Genomic DNA, 15,792 nt, shown 5'->3' with positions numbered 1-15,792 from the left:
TCATTAATGACAAAAGTGAAAGGTCTTAATGTCATTAGATTGTTGATCAAATATATGTGTTGTTTTACCCTCTGAAAGTAATGTTTTATTCCATGTTCCCTTCATTGAATGCAACCCTCTGGTCTCCCGTTCCCCCTCCCACACATGACCTGGGGTATGCACTCGGTTCTCTGCAAACACGAGGACAGGAAGTTCCATCACTGAAATAATAAACCCCCAGCTTAAAGCAAATCCTTGCAGCAAGCACACTCTCTAATGACTGACCTCTGTCATCAATGATGTGGAGCAAGAAAATCCTGATATGCACTGTGGTTTTTCCCAATAGTTTGTTCACAAACATGACAGAGCAGTCAGCTGACATTGTGGGTGCACAAGTTCAAGGGGGATTTTTATTCCAGGGCAATAGGGCTAAAGAAAATAATCACCAGATGCCTCTCCGCTGAGGGAGATGAACCATTCATAAAAATAGACCTGAGCTTTGTTTACAAACTGCTAATGATGAAAGGATTGAATATCAAGATGTTAGTATGTGAGGGGCTGATATGAATTGGTACTATCATAAAACTTGGCTATTTAAAGATTCCATCCACCCACCAGCCTGATTTTATGATATTATGATGATCTCCCCATCACTCCCAGTTTCTTATTTCAGATTCTGAGGAATAAAGATTGATTTCACACTTTTCCCACCACATCTAAACATGACGATCATACTTAGAGGAAGCTGTGCCCCCAATTGCAGCCCACCTTCTGTTAGTGCCCACGGGCACCAAGCTGGACAAACATGAGTCAGTGTTTGAATGTGGTGGAGATGCAGGGTATAAAGACCGAAGGCAGCGAGGTGAAGGCAGATCGAGAGAGAGAAGCAGCAACTTTACTCTGAGAACCCAGCTAGCTGATCCCACACGAGGCAGAATGAAATCCTTCCTCCTCGCCATCGCTGCCGTGCAGTTCCTCCATTGCTCAGGTAGGTACTGGGGAGAGGGAGGGCCTCAGAAAGCAACGAGTTACTGGTAATGAGCTTCAGTCAGCGATAATTCACCAATGTGCAAGAATTATTCACTGCTGTTTGTTGGAATGTCTTGTACAACTTTTCTTCTCTCTCTGCAGGAGTGCCAAGGACGAAGCATGCTCTGAGAGCCTCCGTTGTAAAACTGAATGAAATCACCGAGATCACCAACCTGTGCGGCGTCACCAGGAGACGTGCAAAGAATGTAAGTGTGTCATTGTCTAGGTGGGCTTCATTGCAATAAATTAAATTGATTATTATGAAGTTCAGTTAGACACTGATTATTGAGCATGAGCATCATCATGATGAAGTGACAATTCTTAGTTCATGACTATCAATTTAGAATATTTGGATAAAAAACATGAGCACAAAATCATGAGAGGAGTAGATCAGGTTGATGCACAGAGTCTTTTGCCCGGAGTAGGAAAGATTCAATAGGAACCTGAGGGATAACTTGTTCACACAAAGGATGGTGGGTGTATGGAACAAGCTGCCAGAGGTCGTAGTTGAGGCAGGTACTAATGCAACATTTAAGAAACATGTAGACAAGTAAATGGATTGGACAGGTTTAGAGGTATATGGGCAAAATGCTAGCAGGTGAGAATAGTGGAGACATGTTGGTCGGTGTGGGCAAGTGGGACAGCAGGGCCTGTTTCCACACTGTATGACTGATTCTATGACTATGAAATGACATCTGCACATGAGGTTTAGGAATCATTTTATGTTTGTGATTTCCCATATCATTTTTACAAACCCCTAAAACCTGTCTCTTGTTTGCTAACTTCCTCCAATAATTCGAGTTTTCAGCACATTTAACACCTACAACGGTTAAGGGGATCATTTAACTGTTTTATTCCTGTCCACGCATGATTTTGTCTGACCCAGTTGAAGATGTGGAGCTATGTGATTTTTTATCCTTTATCAAATTAAAATACGAGCATGAGATATATCATCTAATGACTTATTTTCCTTTTATTAGACTTATAGCACTGGCAAGATGTCATACAAGGTGGATTTGACATTCACTGTGAAAGAAACCGTCTGTTCCAAGAATTCCACGCTGGAATTTGATGATCCCAGCTGTCATTTCCGCCCCAAGAAGATTGCGGTGAGTCCTGTGTGATATTTTGTTGCCTTGAAACCCCCACTTTTGTAAAGATGTCAATGCAAGCTCTCTGCATCATTGCTGCTTTCTGTAAACTATTTCCATGTTATTTTTTTTCCACAGGAGAAAGGGTTTTGCAAAAGCCGTGTTGAGTATTTTGCTGGTAACATCACTGACATTGATGTGGAGTGCAAAGGTCTGAAGGCCATTGACAGTGGCAGTAACTCAGTGGAATCAAGTGAAAGCAGCTTTGAGGTAACTCCACAGTTTCTTTTATTGGACATTGTGGGATTATGGGATTTCCGAGCTTTGTATCAGATCATTCTTTCCCCTGCTGAGGAGTAAGACTAAACCACAGATGCTGGAAATGTTAGCAAGTTAGGCTGCAGCTATGGAGAGGGAATTAGAGTTAATGTTTCAGGTTGATGACCTTTGATCAGAATTGACAGAAGGGACCATTTTGCTGAATGCTGTCTCCTGGCCAATGAAGTGGCCACTCGGCGGGTAGAGGGAGATCCCAGCGTTTGGGCGGCACGTTGGCACAGTGGCAGAGTTGGTGCCTTACAGCGCTTCCAGTGCCGCAGACCCAAGTTCCATCCCGACTACGGGTGCTGTCTGTTCAGCGTTTATACGTTCTCCCCGTGATCGTGTGGGTTTTCTCCAAGATCTTTGGTTTCCCCCCACACTCCAAAGTCGTACAGGTTTGTATGTAAATTGGCATTCTATAAATGTAAATTGTCCCTAGTGTGTGGCGGGTAGTGTTAATTTGCAGGGATCACTGGCCGACGTGTAATCGGTGGGGCAAAGTGGCTGTTTCCATGCTGTATCTCTAAACTGAACTAAACATGATGTTCTGATGAGAAATCACCAGCCTTAAACATCAATCATGTTCTGTCTCTCCACGCATTCAGAGTATTTAGAGCAGCATTAGTTTTTATTTTCATTTTGAGTGCATTATTTGTGTTGTGAGGTGTTCAGCAGATAGACCACAGTAAGTGTGAAAGGCTAATCTGTTATTTAAATGAGAAGGTCTATAGAGAGAGAAATAAATATTACTAAATTTAACATTAAAAGATAAATGGTGTCAATCAGTGGATTGCCCAATAAAATCAGCAAGACAATGACAAAATACTTTCAGCATCTGAATGGTGAGAGCATTAACAAAAGCCAACTGTGAGTCAGTCAGATTAATTTGTTTATAATCAGATTCACACTGGCCACCAAATGTGGATCTGCTACCAATTATTAGATCGATCCCAACCCAGCAAGAACCAGGTTAGAAATCACACATTATCGTTAGTAGTGCACCTGGATGGATATCAGATTGGGAAGGGTGAGATGTGGAAGCATGAGCAGCTGTCAAAAACCTGAATGCAGGATTAATTCATTGCAAAACGGTTTTCTTGCCCACTGTGCTAAACATGAAAATTGTTCTTGCAGATGCAAAAGAAAGCAAACAAAACCTCAGTCGAGAAGAAGGCAAATGTGAGTATCAATGGAGAATTTATCAGCTGATTTCTTGTTATCCTCAACCATTGTCTCAGATTAAAGTAGTTCAGTGTAGGAAGGGAGATGCTGCAACATTTTAGTTTGAGGCACTCGTTAAGGGACTGGTGCTTGAATCCCATGGATGGTTTCTAATATCAGACAGTTTCACTGATTTGACCCCCAAAATACAGGGATGGGATTATTTTCTGTGGAAGGTATAGTGGATTGGAGCAGGACAGCAGGAAGGGATGGCATCAGGAGGACAGTTGTTACTCTCTCCAGAAATAGCCTGTGCTTATTCCTACTGCATGTTCCGCTGAAGCAGATTTTTTCAGAATCTACTTAGATAAGGGAATAGGGACGACAGACATTTTGCGTAATTCCTATATTTAAAACAGAAGTTGAGAAAGCTATCAAATGACAGTATCACAGTACCAGGGTTACAGTGTGGGTAGAAACAGGCCCTTCAGCCCAAAAAACACCACACTAACCCATTTTACATTCCAACAATTTTTAGCGAGGTTTTCACCAGCCTTGAGCCATTGAATAAAGGTTAATAAATCCTCGTTTGTAATTCAGGATATCATCTTTTTTTGTGGAGACGGTATAAAAAATTGCTTTACTTACTAAATGTACCATTGAATCCTATGCTAAATATAATTATCATTGTCTTAATTCAGGCCAAGAAGGAGGCACCAAAAGCATCACTCGAGAAGCCTTTGAATGTAAGTGCAATCTGCAAAATTGTAATCAGATATTTGTGAATTGCAATGACCTGTTGGTTTCGGTGGGATCAGAGGTTAGGGGAAGGGTGCTGCTTATTCTTCATTCCCTTAGTTCGTATTGGGGGGCAGGCACTGTGACACAGCAGTAGAACCTTACAGAGCCAGAGACCCTGGTTTGATCCTGATCATGGGTGTTATCTGTGTAGAGTTTGAATGTTATCCCTGTGACCGCATGGGTTTCCCCCGGGTGACCCAGTTTCTCCCCACATTGTAAAAGACATGCGGGTATGTAGGTTAATTGACCTCTGTAGTGTTTTCCTAGTGTGTGGGGAGTTGATGAGAAAGTGGGATAAAATAGAACTAATGTTTCCTTGCTGTATCTTTCAATTAATTTCATCAATCAACACAGAACCTCTGGTGTGACACTTATATTCATATACCACACATTAAATTATCATCTAATATTCTTTCAACCCTTCATTTTGTAGATGTTTAAAAATATTGGGATTACTTAAACATGCTAAAACTGTTAACATTTTATTGCAGATCGAAATCAAGCCAACAGTATTACCGAAGGAACAATCCAAGAAGCTTTCCAACGTAAGTGTAGATTAGGACTTTGTGCCAGATAATTTCCCCCTGATCATTGTTAAAACCAATGAAAAAGCATTGAATGCCAACTGAGTTAAGTGCAGCTGAAAATGACAATTCTGTTGGTTGTGTCTATTCCAGGAACAGAAAAAGGGATCAAGAGGGAAACACTAACCACAAATGAAATTCCTAAGAGCCTGAACTCGGTGTAAACACAAGAAGACCTCATTCAGAATAAACAAGACACTGTCACCTCAACACAGACAGGGTCTCGTTGTACTGAACAAGCCCAGGGACATTTATTCCTAACAGTACATTTCACTATAACTGGGATATTCGATTGTTTTGTAAATGTTCTGTCCTTTGCTATATATTATTGTCTTTCATTTTGTGGATTAAATTAAAAGTGTAAAGAGATTATTTATGGAGTTTCTTCCAAATATTATTTCCTGCTTCACTAGTTAGGTTTAAGTTCCGATTGATATAGCACTAAAACTAGCCTCCTACAGTTTTAGTTTGCTGGTAGTTATGAGCAGAGTGGACTGTTTCTGCCACAAGGATGTTGGGGAGTGGGAACTCAACCTATCAGACATTTTCCACCAAAGTTGACATTTAGACTCTGGCAGGTAGAGAAAAAATGCTGGCGAAACTCAGCGGGAGAGGCAGCATCGATGGAGAGAAGGAATAGGCGACCTTTCAGGTCGAGACCCTTCTTCAGACTGATGTCAGGGGGCGGGGGCGGGAGAAAGAAAGGAAGTAAGCGGAGACATAGGACCTGTGAGAACTGGGAAGGAGGAGGGGAAGGAGGGAGAAAGCAAGGGCTATCTAAAATTAGAGAAGTCAATGGTCATACCACTGGGGTGTAAACTACCCAAGCAAAATATGAAGTGTTGGTCTTCCAATTTGCACTGGGCCTCACTCTGGCAATGCCGGAGGCCCAGGACAGAAAGGTCAGATTGGGAATGTGAGGGGGAGTTGAAGTGCTGAGCCACCGGGAGATCAAGTTGGTTAACACAGACTGAGTGAATGTGTTCAGCGAAGCGATCGCTGAGCCTTGCGCATGGTCTTGCCGATCTAGAGAAGTTGACACCTAGAACAGCAGATGCAGTAGATGAGGTTGGAGGAGGTGCAGGTGAACACCTGGAAAGACTGATTGGGTCCTTGGATGGTCGAGGATGGAGGTATAGGGACAAGTGTTGCATTTCCTGTGGTTGCAGGGGAAAGTACCCGGGGAGGGGGTGGTTTGGTGGGAAGGGACAAATTGACCAGGGAGTTACGGAGGGAGCGGTCTCTGTGGAAAGCAGAAAGGGGAGGAGATTGGAAGATGTGGCTAGTAGTGGGATCCCGTTGCAGGTGGCGAAAAGGTCAGAGGGTTATGTTGTATGCGACGGCTGGTAGGGTGGAAGGTGAGGACAAGGGGGATTCTGTCCTTGTTACGAATAGGGGGAGGGGGAGTAAGAGCGGAGCTATGGGATATCGAGAAGACCCTGGTGAGAGCCTCATCTATAATGGAAGAGGGGAACCCACATTTCCTAATGAATGAGGACATCTCCGGTCCTAGTATGGAACACCTGGGTGCAGATGCGGCGTAGACGCAGGAATTGGGAGTAGGGGATAGAGTCCTTACAGGAAGCAGGGTGGGAAAAAGTGTAGACAAGATAGCTATGGGAGTCAGTGGGTTTGTAGTAGATGTCGGTCAGTAGTCTGTTGCCTGCGATGGAGATGGTGCGATCTAAAAATGGGGGGGGAGATGTCGGAAATTAGTGGTGATGTTGATGAAGTCAGTGAACTCTGCATGAGTGCAGGAGGCAGCACCAATGCAGTCGTTAATGTAGCAGAGGTAGAGTTCGGGGATGGGTCTGCCAGGACAGTTCTGTTTGTCAATTTTGGGGAGAAGATAAAATCAGGCCGTGCAGGGCTGGAGAACGATGAGGTTGGAGGCTTGGGAGGGCAGGGAGCCAGAAGTGATGAAGCCAGTGATAGTGCTAGAGATAGTGACCTGGTACTCGTCTGTGGGGGTCATGGTCCAAGGATGTGTCTGAGAGTTGTCGCCTGGCCTCAGACTGGTAGAGATCAACGTGCCAGACAACCACGGTACCTCCCTTGTTGGCAAGTTTGATTACCCAGTCGAGGTTGTTGCAGAGTGAGCGGGGTGTACGTTCAGCGGGGGAGAGGTTAGAGTGAGTAAGGGGAGTGGAAAAGTTGAGGCATAGACTCTGCCGTTTAAGTGTCGTTTGCGGAATCTATTTTTGCTGGTTCAATTTATTGTAAAGGTGATATGCGACAATTTAAGTTATGGTATAATGGCTGATGGGCTGGAGTAACTCAACAGGTCAGACAGAATCTCTGGACAAAAGGAAAATATTACATTTTGGGTTGTGTCTGAAATAGGTTCCTGCACACCTTTGGAATGTGGAAGGAAACAAGAGCACCCGGAGAAAACCCATGCAATCAAAGGGAAAAGGAGCAAACCATACAGACAGCACCCATATTCAAGATCAATTCCGGGTCTCTGGCACTTTTAGGCAGCAACTTTATAGCCAATGTACTGCCCCATAGTCTTGAACTTAATTAAAACATGGCTGTAAAGGGGGACATGGCATCACTTGGAGACTTAAAACTGAAAATGGATATTTTCATTTTTTTAGTAACCAAAGTTATCAAGGTATAATTTTTTGTGTGTTGGAAAACAAAATATAGTGGCACAGCTGGTAGACTTGCTGCCTCACACGCCAGAGATCTGTGTTCGATCCTGTCCTCGGGCACTGTCTGTGTTGAATTTGCACATTCTCCCTGCAAGCGTGTGGGTTTCCTCCCACATCCCAAAGACGCATTGGCTTTGTAGGTTAACTTGTCTCTGTAAAATTGCCCCTAATGTGTAGGGAGTGGGTGAGGAAAGTGGGATAACAGAACTTGTGTGAATGGGGAGAAAAAATTGCTGGAGAAACTCAGTGGGTGAGGCTGCATCTATAGAGCGAAGGAAATAGGCGACGTTTCAGGTCGAGACCTTTCTTCAGACTGATGTGAGGGTGGGGGGGACGGGATTACCTGAAATTGAAGAAGTAAATGTTCATACCGCTGGGGTGTAAACTGTGGTGTAAATTGGGGGTGTAAATGAGGTTGGAGGAAGTGCAGGTGAACCTCTGCCACACCTGGAAAGACTGCTTGGGTCCTTGAATGGAGTCAAGTGGGGAGGTAAAGCGACAAGTGTAGCATTTCCTGCGGTTGCAAGGGAAAGTGCCAGGAGAGGGGGCGGTTTGGGTGGGAAGGGACGAATTGACCAGGGAGTTACAGAGGGAGCGGTCTCTGCAGAAAGCCAACAGGGGAGGAGATTGGAAGATGTGTCCAGTGGTGGGATGCCATTGGTAGACAAAAAAGCTGGAGAAAATCAGCGGGTAAGGCAGCATCTATGGAGCGAAGGAATAGATGATGTTTTGGGTCGAGACCCTTCTTCAGATTAATGTCGGGGGGGAGGACATGAAAAAGAAAGAAAGAGGCGGAGACAGTAGTCTGTGGGAGACCTGGGAATGGGAGGGGAAGGATGGAGAAAGCAAGGACTACATGAAATTAGAGAAGCCAATGTTCATACCGCTGGGGTGTGAACTCCAAAGCAAATATGAGGTGCTGCTCCTCCAATATGCGGTGGGCCTCACTCTGGCCATGGAGGAGGCCCAGGACAGAAAGGTCAGATTCGGAATGGGAAGGGGAGTTGAAGTGTTGAGCCACCGGGAGATCAGGTTGGTTATTGCGAACTGAATGGAGATGTTGTGCGAAGCGATCGCCAAGCCTGCGCTTGGTCTCATCAAGGTTGATCATATGCTGAATAATCAAACCACATTTTTGTTTGGAAGTGGAAAGAAATAATAGAAATTGCATTAATTGCATTGTGTAACTAGAGTTGAGATACTGTATTATAATTTTGCTGCATGTCATTGTGGTATATATCATGTCTTAATTGGTGAATATGTTTAGTTTGTGACTTTATTTGAAGCAGAAATAATATGTGAATGCATAATTGAGCATAATTCCGACTGGTAACTACGCACTTCCACCGAGCACATTATCGCACGTGTCATGCAAGCCGTCTTAAATTACCACTTAAACTGTCATTTGGTAACTTAAAAAGCTGCCAAGGCTGCCCGGCTGACAACAGAGAAAAAAAATTAAGTGCGAGCCCTGCAAGGTGTATAATATTTTTGACACTGTCATTGGCCTTTCTTACTGTAGGGGGCGCTCCTCTGTGTGCAGCCATGTCAGCAGCGCGTCAGTTTTTCCAGCTTTTTTTTTTTTTTTAGTATGTTTCAAAGTGTGTATTTTGTGTTTCTTCGTGTGTTTTGTGTGGGGGGTGGTGTGGGGGGGTAAGGGGGAAACCGCTTCGGTCGCCTCCTCCATGGAGAGGCGACTTTTTCCAGGTCGCCTCCCCCGTGGCCTAACATCAGGATCGACGCGGCCCTTCCACGGAGACGCGCCCGGGGCTTCAGCGGCGGGCGCAGCGTGGACTCTCGGCGTGGAGCGGGCGACCCTCGCTGGGGCTCGCTGGAGAGGAGCGCTCCGTTTCGCTGGCCCGGGGCAGCCGGCAGCCTGAAGTCGCAGCCTGAAGCCGCGGTCTGCAGAGCTCCAGCTGGTGCGGCGTCTACAGCCCGGGATCCCTCGTGGGGGACCCGGGGGAAGAAGAAGCCATCACTGCAGACCCGCGGCCAACTTCTACCGCGGGTGCGGCATGGACTTACCATCACCCCTGGAGAGGAGCTTTGACCGCCGGCCCTACAGTCTACGGTGCTTCTGGCTGCGGCGGGGACTTTAAATCTCGACCGCCGGCCTGCGGCCTACAACAATCTAAAGCCGCGTCTCCGGTGAGGAAGAGCCGATCCTGGACTGACTGGACTCTGGTCCTCTACACGGGGGGGAAATGGAGGAGGACTGGCCAAATTTTGTGCCTTCCACCACAGTGATGAATGCTGTGGTGGATGTTTGTGTTACAGTTTTATGGGGCTTTTTCACGGGGCGAGTTGACGCAAGATGTCACCAGAGTGAAGAGGTCGTGGTCCAGCACGAGTCTCGCACGATATAACGGGGGTAGATAAAGAGTTCCCACGGTACTCGGCATTTCTGTTATTTGAGCGAGTGACTTGTCCGTTTCCCGAGCTTTTGCGTTAAATCTTGAATGAACATCGTGAACTACACGTGACACAAATGATGTAACTTTTGTTTTCACACACTATATATATCCTCCCTTGGTTGAATTGGCTCATTTGGAGACATATTTTACTGTGTATGTGGGAGACACAGATGGACTGAGCACAATACCTCGGTCTTACTGTGTGTGGGAGAGGGGGAGAAAGAGACGTACACTCACAGAGGCAGAGTCTCTCAGCCTGTGTAAGAGGGAGGGAGAGAGAGAGAGAGGCACACACAAGGTGGATGTGAAATCTCACCTGCCTGTTTCAGTGACAGACACCCGCCGCCAGTAAATGAAGACACCCCCATCTGTCTCCCCCTCCTCTCCCTCGACTCCCCCACCTTTCCCTCCCAACTCCAGTCCCGTCCCGACCCCCTGGGAAACTGAATAGAGCAACAATATAGATATAGAAACTGAAACAATATAGAAACTGAATAGCGCAACATGGCAAAAACATCTCTGACACGCTTTACATCCTTTCTTTGAGATTTTCTGGGAGCCATCTCTGCAAGTGTTCCTGTTAAAAAGATTATCCAACAATGACAATTAGGTGGGACGTCCTCGAAGGACACATGTTCCCTTGTCGATATTGAGACCACCTTTTTACTCACCTTCTGTCCCCTCTGTCCAGCTTCCGGGTTTACCGTTCGCAGGAGTTCCCACGCGCTATATCTCTAAAATCTGAAGTTAGGTAATGTCTAAAGGAACTGCAGACGCTGGTTAATGCTGGTTAATACGCACAGAAGGACACAAAATGTTGGTGTAACTCAGCAGGTAAGTCAGATCTGGGAAGAAAAACATAAAAAGCTGGAGTAAGTCAGCGGGTCAGGCAGCATCTCTGGAGAAAAAGAATAGGTGACGATTCGAATCGGAACCCTTCTTCAGACAGCCTAATCGGAATTGAGTCTGAAGATGTGTCTCGTCCCGAAACATCAGCTTTTTTTCTCCAGAGATGCTGCTTGACTCGCTGAGTTACTCCAGCTTTTTGTGTCTGTCTTCGGTTTAAACCAGCATGTGCAGTTCACTCCTTACATGGGTCTCTGTACAACATTGATTGGTAGAGTTCCGGACCCCTGGACCCGAGGACTCCGACCTGTATCTCTCAAAGAAGTACATGTGAAAAATTTCTCACGGACCATAAAAATGCGTAACCTTTCAGTAAAGTCCCTTTTAAAGTCCCTTTTAAAGATTATAGTTATTTACTTGAATCTCATTAACATAACTCATGAATAAGTTGATGTCCATATGCGGATGCAAATCTTTATTTTTATTTATTTTTTAAATTCAATCCCACAGAAGTTAATTTTTACTCACCTTCTGTCCCCTCTGTCCAGCTTCCGGGTTCACCGTTCGCAGGAGTTCCCACGGTACCCGCAAGAGTTATTACGGATATCGCACTGGCCACTACGTTCATATAATGTTGCAATACTCAACCACAAGTGTACAAGTCAATCTTGGAGAAATTCAAACTTTCTTGAATTTTCTCCCGAGTGACCAAGTTACACGATGACCTGCCGTTAGCGCTACGGTGGTCCACGGTGGTCCACGAATGCCGTACTGTTATCGCACGAGGTTCCCACGATGTTAAACTCCGGTTAACTCTTGCGTCAAGTCGCCCCGTGAAAAGGCCGCTTTATTGTGTGTTCTTTATTATTGTACTGCTGCTGACAACCCAAATTTCCACCAACCCTGGTTGTGTGGCAATAAATTATATCTATCTATCTATCTATCTTACATATGCTGTCACAACGCACTGTAGTCTCTAAACAACCCTTCAGTAATTTTCCTTGCCCTCCATTTCAGAATAATAGTGTTTTAAGCCAATAACTTGACACTAGCACTGGCAATAAATAAATAAATAAAAGCACAGCTTTCCAGCCCCTTATCTCATTGGCCACGCTCGGCTGCAAATCGGTGTCAATCTGGTGGACCATCTTCTTCTAGTCGTGGGGGTGGGGAATTGGGAGGGGCCTCACAAGTGGAACAGCTCAGAACCTCTCTTCATCTAAATCCGGCCCTGGCCAGCTACCTTCATTGTGAAGCAATCATGTTGGTGAATCTGTGGACCAATGGATATCTTAAGGCTGAGATAAATAGATTTTTGATTAGAACGGGTGTTAGGGGTTATGGGAAGAAGGCGGGAGAATGGGGTTATGAGGAAGAGATAGATCAGCCATGATTGAATGGCAGTAGACTTCATGGGTCGAATGGCCTAATTCTGCTCCTATCACTTATGTCATGATGACGTAACCAGTTCCATCAGTTCCTGCTGGAAAGACATTGCTCTTTTCACCAACTCACTCGGTTGCAGTGACAACAAACTACCTCATCAGGGCCTGATGGAATAATTGGCGGTTATTGATGGATAATTGGGAAATGGATGGAATTGCTGGGAGAGTGGGTAGAGATTTGATGGGCCACATGGCCATCTTCCGTGCCCTAATGAAGCATGAACTTTCAAAGATCAGAGGACATAGCTTTAATTTGAGAGGGATAATCTTTAAAGGAGATATGTGGGGCAATCGTTTTACACGTAGCAGTGGGTGTTTGAAAACTGCTGCTGGGGATGGTGGTGGAGGTAGATAGTGCCATTTAAAATGGCATTTACTTTTAGTTGGGCAAATGAATAGTTAGTGAATGAAAGGATATGTATCATCTACAGGTAGAGGATGTTAGTTCAGCTTTGCATCACGTTCATTATGGACATTGTGGGCTGAATGGCCTGTTCCTGTGCTGCAGTGTGCTATGTTCTAGGTTTTAAATACAAAACTTACTGGCAATGGGAAAGCAGCAATTTCAACAACTGAGCATCCTGGATGGAAAGTTAGGTAGTTTTGATCTCGCAGTATGACTGCGAGTGAGGATCATTCATCAAAGCCAATATAATTGCTGGCACACTGTCTGGATTATCACTCGGATCACGGATTGGCAGTGAAAGGTTGATTTTCAGACAGTTTTTTCCTGCTATAGACACTGAGATCTCTCTGACGACTCAAGTCGTTTACAATTACACTGAGAGATGAAAAGCCTGGACAGAAGTCCAAATGAAGACATATCACCTGATTTAGCAGGGAGGGCAGACAGGCAACATGAATCAAATAATTTAATGAACATGAAAGCAATACCAGCTGCGAGACTCCAGAGCAGTCGACGGCATGGTGGCACAGTGGTAGTGTTGATGCCTTACAGCTCCAGAGACCCAGGTTGGATCCTGACTACGGTTGCTGTCTATACAGAGTTTGTACGATCTCCCTTTGACCGTGTGGGTTTTCTCTGGGTGCTCTGGTTTTCTCCCACACTCCAAAGCCGTGCAGGTTTGTACATTAATTGGCTTCTGTAAATTACCCCTAGTTTGTAAGACAATAGACAATAGACTATAGGTGCAGGAGTAGGCCATTCGGCCCTTTGAGCCAGCACTGCCATTCAATGTGATCATGGCTGATCATCCCTAATCAGTACCCCGTTCCTGCCTTCTCCCCATATCCCCTGACTCTGCTATTTTTAAGAGCCCTATCTAGCTCTCTCTTGAAAGCATCCAGAGAAACTGCCTCCACCGCCCTCTGAGGCAGAGAATTCCACAGACTCACCACTCTCTGTGAGTAAAAGTGTTTACTTGTCTCCGTTCTAAATGGCTTACTTCTTATTCTTAAACTGTGGCCCCTGGTTCTGGACTCCCCCAACATCGGGAACATGTTTCCTGCCTCTAGCGTGTACAAACTCTTAACAATCTTATATGTTTCAATGAGATGCCCTCTCATCCTTCTAAACTCCAGAGTGTACAAGCCCAGCTGCTCCATTATCTCAGCAGATGAGAGTCCCGCCATCCCGGGAGTTAACCTTGTAAACCTACGCTGCCCTCAATAGCAAGAATGTCCTTCCTCAAATTAGGAGACCAAAACTGCACACAATATTCCAGGTGTGGCCTCACTAGTGATCTGTACAACTGCAGAAGGACCTCTTTGCTCCGATATTCAATTCCTCTTGTCATAAAGGCCAACATGCCATTCGCTTTCTTCACTGCCTGCTGTACCTGCATGCTTACTTTCATAGACTGATGTACAAGGACCCTCAGATCCCGTTGTACATCCCCTTTTCCCAACGATGCCATTTAGATAGTAATCTACCTTCCTGTTTTTGCTACCAAAGTGGATAACCTCACATTTATCCACATTAAACTTCATCTGCCATGCATCTGCCCACTACCCCAACCTGTCCAAGTCACCCTACATTCTCATAGCATCCTCCTCACAGTTCACACTGCCACCCAGCTTTGTGTCATCTGCAAATTTGCTAATGTTAAATCCCTTCATCTAAATCGTTGATGTATATTGTAAATAGCTGCGGTCCCAGTACCGAGCCTTGCGGTACCCCACTAGTCACTGCCTGCCATTCTGAAAGGGACACGTTAATCCCTACTCTTTGTTTCCTGTCTGCCAACCACTTCACTATCCATGTCAGCACTCTACCCCCAATAACATGTGCCCTAATTTTGCCCACTAATCTCCTATGTGGGACCTTATCAAATGCTTTCTGAAAGTCCAGGTACACTACATCTACTGGCTCTCTCTTGTCCATTTTCCTAGTTACATCTTCAAAAAATTCCAGAAAATTAGTCAATCATGATTTCCTCTTTGTAAATCCATGCTGACTCGGACCGATCCTGTTACTGCTATCCAAATGTTCGGCTATCTCATCTTTTATAATTGACTCCAGCATCTTCCCCACCACTGATGTCAGGCTAACTGGTCTATAATTCCCTGTTTTCTCTCTCCCTCCTTTCTTAAAAAGTGGGATAACATTAGCTACCCTCCAATCCACAGGAACTGATCCTGAGTCTATAGAACATTGGAAAATTATCACCAATGCATCCATGATTTCTAGAGCCACTTCCTTAAGTACCCTGGGTTGCAGACCATCAGGCCCTGGGGATTTATCAGCCTTCAGTCCCATCAGTCTATCCAACACCATTTCCTGCCTAATGTGGATTTCCTTCAGTTCCTCTGTCACCCCAGATCCTCTGGCCACTACTATATCAGGAAGATTGTTTGTATCCTCCTTAGTGAAGACAGATCCAAAGTACCTGTTCAACTCATCTGCCATTTCCTTGTTCCCCATAATAAATTCACCTTTTTCGGTCTTCAAGGGTCCAACTTTGGTCTTAACTAATTTTTTCATCTTCACATACCTAAAGAAGCTTTTACTATCCTGCTTTATATTCTTGGCTAGCTTACCTTCGTACCTTATCTATTCTTCCCATATTGTCTCTTTGGTTATCTTCTGTTGATCCTTAAACATTACCCAATCCTCTTGCTTCCCACTCATCTTTGCTACATTATACTTCTTCACTTTAATGTTTATACTGTTCCTGACGTCCCTTGTCAGCCATGGTCGTCCCTTTTTCTTCCACTGTCATCCCTGCTAGTGTATCTTTCCAGTCAACTTTGGCCAGCTCCTCCCTCATGGCCCCATAGCCCCTTTATTCAACTGCAACACTGACACCTCCAATCTACACTTCTCCCTCTCCAATTGTAGATAAAACCTGACCATATTATGGTCATTGCCTCCTAATGGCTCATTAACCTCGAGGTCCGGTTCATTACATAACACTAAATCCAGAATTGCCTTCTCCCTGGTAGGTTCCAATACAAGCTGTTATAAGAATCCATCATGAAGACACTCTACAAAGTCCCTTTTT

General features: G+C 45.0%; 1 protein-coding gene across 1 annotated transcript; it reads left to right on the top strand.

The window, feature by feature from the left end:
• The first annotated feature begins 839 nt into the window (after positions 1 to 839).
• On the top strand, positions 840 to 5,338 carry LOC116975445 (secreted phosphoprotein 24-like). Its single transcript, XM_033024576.1, has 8 exons — positions 840 to 967; positions 1,111 to 1,214; positions 1,989 to 2,117; positions 2,238 to 2,369; positions 3,555 to 3,599; positions 4,283 to 4,327; positions 4,874 to 4,927; positions 5,060 to 5,338. The coding sequence occupies exons 1-8, from the start codon at positions 916 to 918 to the stop codon at positions 5,090 to 5,092; spliced, it is 594 nt and encodes a 197-aa protein (XP_032880467.1). The 5' UTR covers positions 840 to 915; the 3' UTR covers positions 5,093 to 5,338.
• The last annotated feature ends 10,454 nt before the right edge of the window (positions 5,339 to 15,792 follow it).

This window comes from Amblyraja radiata, chromosome 7, assembly GCF_010909765.2.
Source record: "Amblyraja radiata isolate CabotCenter1 chromosome 7, sAmbRad1.1.pri, whole genome shotgun sequence".
Classification (NCBI taxonomy): Eukaryota; Metazoa; Chordata; class Chondrichthyes; order Rajiformes; family Rajidae; genus Amblyraja; species Amblyraja radiata.
The sequence above is the reverse complement of the archived record's forward strand: the minus strand, read 5'-3'. Positions and strand labels throughout refer to the sequence as shown.

Excerpts from the sequence above, each read along its gene's own strand:
- LOC116975445 (XM_033024576.1), top strand. The coding sequence starts at position 916 with ATGAAATCCTTCCTCCTCGCCATCGCTGCCGTGCAGTTCCTCCATTGC. Across the intron at positions 968-1,110 it reads GCAGTTCCTCCATTGCTCAG|GAGTGCCAAGGACGAAGCAT; the intron begins GTAGGTACTGGG and ends CTCTCTCTGCAG. Across the intron at positions 2,118-2,237 it reads TCCGCCCCAAGAAGATTGCG|GAGAAAGGGTTTTGCAAAAG; the intron begins GTGAGTCCTGTG and ends TTTTTTCCACAG.